This window comes from Psittacula echo, assembly GCF_963264785.1.
Source record: "Psittacula echo genome assembly, chromosome: 6".
NCBI lineage: Eukaryota > Metazoa > Chordata > Aves > Psittaciformes > Psittacidae > Psittacula > Psittacula echo.
In genome coordinates, this window is record NC_137743.1 from 67,044,456 (window position 1) to 67,057,065 (window position 12,610).

General features: G+C 39.9%; 1 protein-coding gene across 1 annotated transcript in view; it reads left to right on the forward strand.

The window, feature by feature from the left end:
- Positions 1–12,610, forward strand: part of MAP3K20 (mitogen-activated protein kinase kinase kinase 20) — a 66,915-nt gene that overhangs the window by 24,474 nt on the left and 29,831 nt on the right. Inside the window, exons 3-6 of the mRNA XM_080620914.1 lie at positions 6,424–6,511; positions 10,560–10,661; positions 11,433–11,498; positions 12,471–12,499. Of these exons, the coding sequence (XP_080477040.1) occupies positions 6,424–6,511; positions 10,560–10,661; positions 11,433–11,498; positions 12,471–12,499 (285 nt within the window). The remainder of the gene's footprint in view (positions 1–6,423; positions 6,512–10,559; positions 10,662–11,432; positions 11,499–12,470; positions 12,500–12,610) is intronic.

A 12,610-nucleotide genomic window follows, 5' to 3' on the forward strand; every position in this document is an offset into this window, starting at 1 on the left:
TCTTCTAAGACATAACAAATGCTGGCAGAATTTTAACTTGTTAACGGGCTATAGAAAATAGCTTTTATTTGCGATGTTATCCTCTAAGTGAGTACTAAAATAGAGCTCCATCTTCACAGGGCTTTAGGTGGTATTCAGCCATAGTTTCAAGAACTGTGATTGCCTTCTAAAAGAGGTGGTAACTCATTTGTGCTGGGAGCGTGCCCACAGCACTCATCAAAGCATGTGATAACTGCTTATTTGCAGCTAAGAGATCTCACTGAGAATTCTTTGGCTTTGCTGTGTTCGTGTGGTTTTCCTCTTGTGTTGTTAATATCAAAGACAGTTTAATAGGTTTAACGAACATTGCCTTAACTGGGTAACAGTATGCTTTGCTTATTGTTAGCTTTCTTCTTGAGGACCCCAAAGCACAAAACCTTTCTAAGTTTTTGGTTCTTTCTTTCTCTCAAAACTTTGAGGACAGACAAAACAATAGGCAAAGTCCTAAATTTTTATTTTGTATCTGCTGGGTTTTATTTTTGATGTTCAGAACTGTAATAAAGGCATAACAGCCCTGCTGTGTGGTTCTTACGGGGGGTTTTATATTTCTAAAGTTCTTTAAGTATCCCTTATTGCATATCGAGAGGATCATTTGCTAGCAAAGATGGAATGGTAGTTGCCTAAGACTGTGGCATGATAATAATCTAGAAAGAGCTAAATTACGTAAATAGTTTCTATTTCTTGCTCATTAAGAATTATATTCAGTGTAACTTTCAAAAGAACAGAAACAGTGAAGTAATAAAAGTTATCTGCTTCTATCAAAACCTTAACGTGATTTAAAAAGTATCATCCTGTGGATTCATAATTTACATTAAAGCATGTAAAACATAAATATTTTGTGGAAAAGTATGCCTTTTTTTCTTTAATGCTTAATGATTTGTCGACATTACATCAAAAAAAATCGTAAGCTGGTAGGATTCTAAGATAAGTGCTTTCCTAGTGTGTTGTAGCTGAACTGTAGCTTTAAATGCTGATTGCCTTACTGTTACGTCTGTAAAATGATGGTTTGGGCTCATCTGTGTAAAGAAACTCAGGTATCATAAGAGACATCATCCCTTATTAGACATCAGTGAATTCACGGAAGAGCATTCGTGAGACACTGAAAATATCTGATACAGATTGAATATAATTTTGAGCAGGGATCTGGAAATAAAGATTTGGATCTGATTTCTATTAGCATTCCATATCTTTTTTTTTTTTGTATGTGGTTGTCATTAATAGAATAATTTTAATAAAACCAACTGGCCTTTTCCAGCTGCCTTTTTATTAGACTGTAACCCCCCCTCCCCGAGAGTAGCTAAGTTGCAACCCTCCCAAGAACATGGCAAAGGTCAAAGCCTTTAAAATGCTACAAGACTTAGGAAAAAATATCTTTCCAAAGCTGCCTTAAGTGTGTCTAAATATCCCTTTAATAAACATGGCAAACTTTTATTTGGAAAACTGAATAACCGAACTATTGCACAATGTAATAACAAATGTTCTAAAGTAGTTAAGGAAGTTGTATTAATCAGATTCCTTAAGTAGCTAACCGTGTCTAACCCTGTAATTTTGCACAGAGCGAAGGTGCCTCTTGCTCTGCAGGTATCTGGTTTATTAACAGGAGAGTCAATTGGCTGCAGCTATATCCCATGTTAATCCTAAACCAGCGTGCTCAGATCAGGGTAGAAGGATGGCAGTACTTTGCCCTTTCCAGCCAGCTGCTCCAAAGGAACCTGAAAGAAATGGAGGTTCAGTTGCTGTGGGCCCAATTTGCTGGACCCAAGCAAAAAAAGTCTTTTTGATACTGAAAAACTGTGTGGACAGATGTTATTTTGCAGATCCAGCTGTGCTACTTCTACAGGCTGCTAGCCCAAACCCTTGATCGCTTCCCTTGACTACAAGAATGAGTGTAACAACTTTCTAACACATTTCCTAGGAGGACCACAGTAACTAAAATATGCTGAGTTGTTCGGTCTTTGCTAACTTTAGCTGCCTTGGGGTAGGAAGCTCTAAAAAGAGCAGCTGTGGCTGGTACGAGTAGCTGATGGAGGACAACACAGCTGTACACAAAGTGCCTCCATCCACATCCTTACTGCCTTTGCGGCTGCAATTATAGATGTGACGATAGGACCTTGTCTGCGTTCCTGAGTAATGCCAGCTCAGCATCAGGTGGCTGTTGCCCACATCTGCAGACAGTGCTGACCTTGAAGATCTCATCAGAGCTGTGTCTGCTGCTCTTGCTGCTCTGGCACTGGACAGAGCAAAAGCAAGGCAGCACTTGCGTCATCTCAGTGAGCTGAGGCTTGTGCTGCTGCTCCTAACAAGACCATCCTGTCCAGGTATCCTGCTTTGTCCTCTCATCTGCTGCTGGCCACATTCAGAATCTACATGGTGGTTTCTTATCCAGCAGTTGCTGAACACAGACAAGGCCTAGAGGAAAACACTGTTCTTACCTGCTGAAAATACTGAAGATATGATTATTCATGGATAGTTGTTTGTACTAGAAAGCATGAAGAGCAGCACTAGCCGGCCTAGAGGCATCTGCAGGGTGAAATGTCAGTCGCAGATGATGTAATTGACATTTTCACATTTGTCAATAAGAAGAGATGAAACGGGCATAAAAATAAATTACCTGTTAAGCACTGTGATCCATGCCGTGGCTCATACGATACAATTAGTTTGTACACTGAGGATTACCTGAGTTCCTAAGTCTTATACTGTAGCTGCCTTATGAATTGAATTTCATTTACTGGCCACAAGAGCCAGTGAGAATTAAACTAAAATGTTTTCAGTGTAATTTGCTCTGACCTTGGATTTTGTGATAGTTTCTGGGTTATGCAGTCAGTCAGTTAGGTTTCTTTAGACTCTTGAAACTTTGCCTTCAAGAAGTGACATCTAGTCTGTAATTCCCTTCAGCAGGACTCGATCAAGGGATGTAATATCACCCATATTTGTGGTGTAAGTACAGGGTGAGTAAACGGTTTTAGCATGAATTGATGATCAGTACCAAGCTATGACTAAGCTTATCATGGGAATAAGCATAATATTCAACTCTGTTGCAGTCACCTTGTGTATCTGACTGTGCCTTGATGTTACATCCAAAGAGTTTATGTGTTTAGGTTGCGTCTTTCCTTCAGCTGAGTTCTAATTCTAGTTCTGCTTTGATCCAACAGGTAAGAAAATAAATAAAATCTGTTCTTCACATAAAGAAGTAGTGTAATGAAGTGATTGAAGACTTGTTATTTGTCATTTTTTGTCATTTGCCATGGATACGAAAAGGAAATTGATGCTCATTTAAGTTGTGTAAGATAGGTAGAAGCTTTACTGAGGGAAGTGAATGTGTCATGCCCAAGCCAGCGAGGGCTGGCTTCTGTGGCTTTTAGGCAGATAGATGCATGGCAGGATTTTCTTAAAAGCATTGAACTATTTTGGATTTAAGTATGAGTTTGATGCTAAAAGGTGATTCCAAATATTCGTGTACATGCCTAAGAGGCCTTTGAAATGCTGGTCTTTAATCACCACTTTGTAATTTGCTATCTGACAGTCTTTTGTTTAAATATGGCACCTCCTTGTAAAAAAAAAAAGTACAAAAGCTTCAAAGATATGGATTGACTTGCATCTAGTTCTTATTGTAAAGAATAAGTGGCTTTAAATTGGCTAATAGAGTTCACAGCTGAGCCACACAACTGAAAAGAATAAAACATAAAAGGAATAGTCTAGAATCAGTAGTGCTAACAACAGCAGACTGATTAAAAGTGTTTAGAAGGAATTTCTTTTAGAGGCAGTGGATCTTGGAAAGAGTTGTGATTTTTTCTCCCCAGTGCTAATTTAGGATATCTGTGGGCAATTAGTAGGTGCCGTTCCTTATTTTTAGATGGAAGCTTGCTTCTTTGTCTGTTAAATCTCAGTTTAGAGTATGAACATCAATATGAAGATGATGGTATTGGGCATGGCAAGCACATAATTTCTTCATACTCCTAGAATAGGATCTTAGTGTGTAATATGTAGTAAATAAGATAATCTTAGAAAGTAATTGCTTCTGAATCTCCAAATAATAAAACCACAGTGTCAGTATGCCTACAACAGTGAAGGACTTGTCCTTTTAGCCTGGTGCTCCTGTCTTGCTTGTTGGCCATTTCATGGTAGCACTGGGTCATTGGTAGGCCTCGGGTTTGCTGCTGCTGTTGCTGCAGTGCAGCCCCTCCTGTCGTCCAGTGGCTCTGATGGGCTTTAACTGAATCCAGCAGCATCCAGTGAGATGGAGGAATCACTGAGTGCTGCATGTTCCTGCAGTGGAATAGGGAGCTATGGCGCTTGGATGTGTTCATTGTGGCATTTTTAATTGTTCTCTAAAAAGATTAATCAAGTTTTATTCTGCTCCTCTTGACTAAGGTGTTCAAGAAAAGATGGTTTAGGTAACTTGTATAGTGTTTGTGGACAGGTATCCCTGTATCATTTCCAACAACATTCAGATAGGCAGTCAAAGGCGTATTAGGTCTCCTGGTTATCCAACAGTAATGCTGGTAGGAATTGTAGGACATTCCCCAGTTTATTATTTCCTGATGAAAAAAACTACAAAAGTTTTTGAAGTAGAGGAGTCTTGGGTTTACTGACTCATGGAGATGGAGTTTTGAATGGCTAAGCTGTCATCTGTACCCTCCAGGCTACTGACGAGGTTAGTGGTACAGCTTGTGAAACAGGCAGCGCTGCTGCTGCTGGACTCCCCTATCTTGCGAGGCTGCTGGGGCTGCAGCCGGAGGGTAGAGCTCCTGCCACTGACACATCCTGTGCTGATCTGACAGATCCCTTCCTGTTTGCTTAGATGGTTGCCAGTTAGATCATTTTGTAGGCCTGCAGGTAAGTCAGTCTGCAATATGATCTGCTGAAAACAGTGAAAATTTACTTTTCTGGTATTGTGAAAAAGGATTACTCACTTCATGGTAGCCCTGCTTCCCTTGCTGAGCAGGCTGAGCAGCGTGAAGAACTAGTGCAACTCAAGTTCAAAGCTATACTTGCAGATTTAATTGAATATGTGTAATTGTCAGCGCATTAGCTAAGGATAAGGGTTTTAATTCAAAACTGTGTTGAAGTTACTCAGAAAAGGCTTTAAACAACAAGAATAGCAAAAAATTGAGCCATCTGATGCCTTTCTGTAATCATGCAGTTATGCACCTGTATCATGGTACCAACTATAAAACATAGGCCAGAAACATACTGGTTTGCTATGGCTATACATTTATTACAGCAGCTAGTGCTCATGTACCGTGGTTTTCTACATCAAAGCTGCTATAGCCCGTCTGTTTTCAGTGAAATCTACAAGGCCAGACAATTATTTAATTGACAAATTTATAAGCAAATGTGGGAAGACTCCTCTGCAGATAAACAGCGACTCTCACTCCTACAGCGAGTCAGGGAATCTGAGAAGGGATCTGTCAGATCAGATCCTTTTGATAAGATCAGAGGAATTAATTGTTATTTTGATCTTGTTAGATACTCCTGACTGGTGTAGAGTTAGCAGAATCTCAAAGTCTTGAAGTAATGCGTTGTTGTAGAGAAAAATATATAATCGTATATATCTTTGTTTGCATAATACGTATATTTGTATAAAATTGTGTTTAAAGTCTAAAATATTTAGTGTACTACAGAGGCAAAACTGTTGAGATCTTGAAGGAGATACCTCACTTATTTTCCCCAAAAAAATCTGCAGGGACTGTATGTTGCAATTTCGGTGGATACGTTCTCATTGTCTTGCAGTCTCTTTCTCAAACCTTGAAGCATTGTTCAAGTGGAATATGAAGGTTTTGCGTATTTTCCCAGAATTTCCCGACGTCTGCAGCGTGCTCCGAGGAGCAGTTTCAGCTGCACTGCTGGCTATTTGGCAATCTCAGGCGTGCTTGCTGTGCGTATTCAATCAGACTGTACAGCGCATGCCTGGAAACCCCACGTTTCCAGTAAACATTGGACGGAGCTGTGTGTGCATAGCTTGTGTATGCTCCAACAGCCTCAAGTGCTGGACTTGCTGAACCCATAGTACTTTGTGCATAAACACAAATTCTGGGTAGGACTGCTGCAACTCTGCCAAAAATCCCAGCTCTTTCTTTGAACAAAGTTTTCCAAGGCCTTCAGTTTTTCCTAAGACTTAGTTTCTACATCTGTGCTTTGGCCATGAAAGTATAGCCTGAAAACTTTCCTGTTTTTTCCCTAACATACGAAGCATTCATCTGCCAAGCTCTCTTCATGAGGCTTTCAAATGCCAAGCATTTATGAACAGTCTTCCTAGATAACGTGTGTTTATATATGTATATGTTATATATATATATATTTGTACACCTTCTTGGGTATAAAATAAACTTGTAGTAAATACCCCATTCTTAATTGTCTGACTTGTTTGTTTGTTTTCAACAGGCAGAAATACTCAGTGTGCTCAGTCACAAAAACATCATACAGTTCTATGGAGCTGTCATTGAACCTCCAAATTATGGCATTGTTACAGGTAAGAATTTTTGTCTGACCTTTGTCTTGATTCTGTAAAACTCCAATGTTACAAGGTGTTAGCTTTACCCAATTTCAGAGTTCTGCTAATTGTTCTGGTCTTCTTTGAATGCTAGAGCGCTTGGCACCACCTGCCTCAATGTAAATGGAGTGCTGGAGGTGGGAACCAGGCTGGGAGCATGGCTGGTGGCAGCACAGAGGCAGCTGGAGCACAAACTCAGCACTCCTTTAAATAGAAGCTTTCACTGTGTTCTCTTACCCTATTCTGTGAATTGCTTTTCCATTTTAACTGATGTGTGACAGAAGTACAGGTTTTCATCATATGAAGTTCTGGCAAGTTATGTAGAAAGGGAAAGCTTGAGAGTCTGCTCAGAGCAAAGCTGTACTGTGAATTCTGCCTGTATTGAAAATAGGAGAATCTGCATTGGGAACTTCTTAGCCGTGGGAAGAGCTTGAAATAGAGCCAAGGGTCTGTTAGACAACGTAAGACAACTCCTTTTATTCACAGGAAACTAGGTTTCGTTCGCTCTGGCATTCCAAGAACTATGCGAAGATTGAGTTTTGTGGTTAGTTTGTTGGGGTTTTTTTTTCCCATCACCGCTTCAAGCTTCCTTCCCTTATCTTGGGAGTTGGCCCAGATACGAAATCACATTACAGATAATGTAGTTTCTCCCCTGTCTGGGGAGAAACTCTCTCTGTATGGGAGAAACTAGGTAAGAGAGTAGAAGAAAATAAACCCATCTGCTGAAGTAAATGTTTGGAGAGGTAAAAAACTATGAAATTGTGGATTAGGACACATGTCTGTAACACTTTAAAGAGTTTGGTGAGAAGTGTAGCCTTCACCTGTGGCATAGTCTAATACCAGTTTGAAACATTGCCATTCAGGTTTTTATTCATTCTAAGGTGGTGGACAGAACCTGTGAAAATTCAGTTATTTCTACCTGTTTCTCAGACATCCGATTATCACAGTAGATGGCAGTGTAATCTGGTGGGAGCACGTCTGAGGTACAGCACAACACTACTCAGAGCACAGGGAGCTTTACTTACAGGAGTATCAGCTCACAGTGTTGCAGCCAGTACTTCAGAGGTGTATGGGGGTGTGACCACAGTCTGCACCACTCAGAGGATGGACTTGTGATAGCATATAGACAGAAACTTGAATACCTTCTTGAAGCAATAAAAGTAACAAAGCTAATAAGTAATGTAATTATACTATAATTCATAACATAATTGTGAACAAGGAAGCAGTATAACAAAAGAGATGTGTAATCAACAACTTGGGGTGATGTCTGGATCAGAAAGTCCTCAGTTTGTTCTCACAAAAGGTCAGTGTTCGGAGGATATTTGACCTGCTTGCCAGTCACACGACAGACAGCAGCTGAAGTAGTCAATTATGTCATTGGGAATGAGGACTAACCATCTGTGAGAAGGAAACTGCATTGTGTAGTCTGACCACTTTGTTACTCAGGGAGCTCTAATTCCACCTAGGGTAAAGGAAAAAACCCTTTTCTATCAAACTACATTGGTTCTCCCTGCAACTTCCAAGGACACTGGAGTCCTGTGAGGTGGAAGGAAAGCAAGGCTCCATTTCCCCACGTTATTTTCACATGAGAGAATGGCTGCTGAGAATAAATGTTAATTGCACTTGAAATTTCTTTTAGAGGGATTTTCACTCTGTGATCTTTTGGATGGCCTTCAGTGTTGCAGACTTAATCCTGTGTTAGTCAGAGATCCATTTCTTATGAGGGAATATCCCAAACAAGAAGAAATCCCAAGAAACTGATGTTTCTTCAGAGTGATGCAGATGAGGGCATGCAGCCAAGTGCTGGCATGTACTGAGTATTAGCTGCACGTAACGTCTTATGTGGGATTGTCAAAGAGTTCTCTGAGAGAGGCTACATCTGCAGTCAAAACATGTTTCCCTGATGGGACATATGTCAGTGTTATAACTGATCATCCTGCCCGGGGAGCTGCTAACATGGATCACATCATTCTAGATGTTACTGCTGTCTCTGTCAACAGCAATCTTGATGTCTTTCAGATCTGTTTTATGACCACAGCTGCCTCCTCCCAAAAGGTTCTCGGAGCCTGTGCCCCCTCTCTCCGCTGAATCATATGGTGTATCCCACAGCCCATCACAGGGTGGGTCCAGTCAGGCATTCAGAACTTTTATTTCTAAAGCAAATACTTCTTTTCTGTTATTGACAGAAAATTATCTCTGTTATATGATTTCCAACTCCATAAGCTCCTAGTAAAAACCTGTAGCACAATAAATATGTAGAAGAAATACTAACAGATTGAGCTTAGTTGATTGAAGCTTGCTTGCCCCCGTTCACGCAGTGGCAAAGGGCGTGGGGAGCTGAATTGTCCCTGACCCTGGTGGATCAAATTATGCGTTGTAAAGGCATGCAAAGCGTGCAGTCAGCCTATTCCTGAAGAATCCATTTATAAGACAGATGATGACATCATGGGTAAAAAAAGATGATGTTTTAATTGCGGAAATGTGCAGGTCAGCAGCTTACTCCTCTTTCAGTGACATCAGAAGTGATGCTTCTGTCTCCTGATGAGGCTCCCTTCAGCAGGAAGTCCTGCAGTAATGATCCAAACCAAACTTGCCACTAGAGTGTTTACTTCCAAGGGACTTTCTGTTTTCTTCCTCTTTCCTTTTATTTAGTGCTGGAATCTTCTCAATGGCCTGCCATGTTCTAGGCTGAAAATTTAGTCTCGTCCCAGAGTTTCTTTCCCCACACAGCTGTCTCCCAAGGGTTTTGATTTTCTTGATGAGGAGCAATGTTTGGCTTTTATGCATTTAGCCCATTATGTATCATTTATAATGATTTAATATCATGACTGGTGTTATTATTAACAACAACTTGGATATATTTTATGTAGTCTTAGACGGAAATATTTTGTGGCTACTTAGAAATGGCTGAAATTAAGCATTTCAATTGTGTAACAGCTGGTTTGCCACCTTGGGTATGAAGATTTTGTGAGTCTTGTAAGAAGCTTCTAAATTCTGCCGAAGAAGCACACTGAATAGCCTTGGGAGAGACGGACAAAAGGCTTGATGTTGCTCCTTGCATCCCTCTGGTCTTTGTGCTGCCTGGGTCACATGAGGCAGCACAGATCTACTGTGTCTTGGCAGCCAGATACAACAAGATGTATCAGTCGCTTCAACTCATGAATCTCCTGTTGTGTTTTTGGTGAAACATGAATGAATACTAAATAAGCATAAAGCTTCTTTAATAAATACAAGAAGAGGAGATACAGTCTTTAAACTGCTGAACATGACCTGCAGTACATGGCATTCTGGCCTGCTTACCTCAGGGTTAGATCTCTAGTTTCATCCTTCTCTTTTTTCATGAACAAAAGATCAGCTACTCTGTTCCTCCATGGGGAAATAGGAAAATAGAATTTTAATTTCCCATTCTACTTGCAAAGCTTTTCTTCCTAACACAACATCATACATTTAACATCTGGTTTTATAAATAACGATTATCCTTTGTTATGGAGCGTCATTTATACAGTGCTTCCTATGCCAGCTCTCAGCCCCATGAGCTCTGACAGTTGGACTGCATGCCATCTGCCACACTTGCAAACACCAACAGCCCCAGAAAGCCCTTGTTTGTTCTTATATAATCCTGATGTGGGCTTCTTGTAGGTGTAGTTGAGAGAAGCTGAGAAAAAGGTCTGTTGATCCTGAACAAGGAGCATCCAGAATGTTTTACTGTGGAATTTGAACTGCTTTGCCTGAGCTTTCTAATGCCAGACCTTTCTAATGCCTTTTCATTTTAGTACCTCGTACATATGATTGTGTCTTTTGCTTTTTTGTTTCCCTTTGTAGTAGATTATATCTGTGTTGAGATAATCAGAACAATCTATGACTCTCTTACTACACTACTAATAATATTAGCTGCTGAACCTAAATTCTTTGTCATTAAGCCAGAGGTTGACTGCTTTCTGGAACTGGCAGTTTTCATTAGAACTTTCAGTTGAGGTGCAGTGTTTTAAAATGTCACTTGAGATTGTTTGTTGTTGTTTTTTAACAGAATATGCTTCTGCTGGCTCACTGTTTGATTACATTAATAGTAACAAAAGTGAAGAGATGGATATGGATCATATAATGACCTGGGCAACTGACATAGCTAAAGGTAAGCAAGAGGAGCAGTGCATAATTAGCCTACACAGCCAGCAAAGTGCACAGCTGGAGATGCTTTCCTTATGAAGTCAAGAAAGCCTTCCTGTACTTGCTCAAATTAACAAAAAAAGTCAACCAACCATATGTAAAAAAAAAAAAAGAAACCCCAGTCACGGTGCCTTTTAATATGTTCCTTGGTTATTATCAATCCAGAATAATTTCTGGAATGAAAATGGCTTCTGTGAGCCAGTTTTACTTCTGGTTTGCCCATAAGTCCCAAGAGGATAATTTTGCTGATGTAGAGTAATTATGAGGTAAAGTGCGTAATTATCCTTATATTTGATTTGAATTGGGATGTTTAAGGAAGCTGAGGGTTTATTCTCAGCAAACATACTGAAATTCTCCATATAAAAATGCAAAACAAGTTGTTTTATCCATTGCATTCTTTGTGACTACACAAGAATTAGTGTAGACTAATGAACAAATAGTAAATTAACATTTTGGTTCCCTGTGTAGACACCACCTTAGAGAAATGACTAAATAAGATGTTAAAAAGCATAAACATTGCCCATGTAGATTCTCTGAATAATATATGAGCTTTGCTTAATATTTTTTACTCAAAGTAGATTATGGGAAGCTTTGCTTCTCCTGCAGCATGTCAACGTGGCATACAGGTATGCCAATTCATAATGAGTGCAATTAGTGGGAACCAGAAAATATGACTGCTGACACATGATGGCCATGCTCAGCCTGCCTAACAAGATTGTTCCTTTGTTTTGTGTAGGAATGCACTATTTACACATGGAAGCTCCAGTCAAAGTAATCCACAGGGATCTGAAGTCCAGGAATGGTACAGTAGCAAAACACTGAAAACACTCTCCTTTTACCTGTTAATGTAGCATTTAAATCTGTACCTGAGCTTTGTGAACAAGTAGAACTAATGCACTGGCTGTCATAAAGCTGCTCTTGTTGAAGCAGAGAAGGGCCTGTTGACTCGTCCAAATCCTGCGCCTGTCTGAGCTTCGTTACATTCCCTGGAATCATTCAGAGCACTGTGGAGGGCTCTTTCAGGTTGTGTCCTGCTGATCATGATTGTACCCATCTTACAATCTGTCAGACATTGCCTGGGCACTCCTCACTTCATTTTTCTATTTGGAAAGGATAAGTACCAGGAAAGGCTGGTAGACATCAGACAAAATAGAGTGGATAAGGCCTATTATTTCTTATCTGAAAATCTTGTCTTTACTATGGCTTGTTTTGAGGTTTGGCAGATAGTCGTGCTTTTGAGTAATATGCAGTGTGGAGCTGCACTAGTTAGTTTGCACTTGGTGATTGGCAACCATTTATGAAATTTGCTGAACATTGCCTTTTAATTGAAACTTTTCTCACTACTGGTAGTGGGATAGCAGGGAAACAGATTTTAGTCATACACATGGAGAGGTTATAGTCAAGAAAAGTCTAGATCTCTCCACAGTTGTAAGTTTTCTCCTTTTATTTATGAATCTTTCGGAGAGTTTCTTGTTAAGCATGACTACATTGAGGAGGGTGGAGTTTATCTGTATTTTAGCAATAGTCATGTTGCTGTCTTTGAACTCAGTAAGGTCTGAAAGGTTTTGCATTTGTTCAGAGGCTTGCAGGTATTCAGCAAACATTATCTAAAGCTACTTAAAGAAGCCAGGACAATCGCGTGTATGTGCATGTTCAGGTGCTGGCTCACTGTCGGATAATTTTTCTTGATAAAAAACCAAAGCCTTTTGCTGTGGCAATGTTTTGTCTTTGTTTCTAATAGCATTCTTGTAACCTATTGTTTTTTCATTTTCAGTTGTTATAGCTGCCGATGGCGTATTAAAGGTATGAACACTTTAATTATTTGTAGAGAGATGCTGCTTGACGCGATGTTTTGACGCCTAGTAAACGACATTGAAACTCAAATACCTGTTTATTTTTTTTATTTATTTTTTT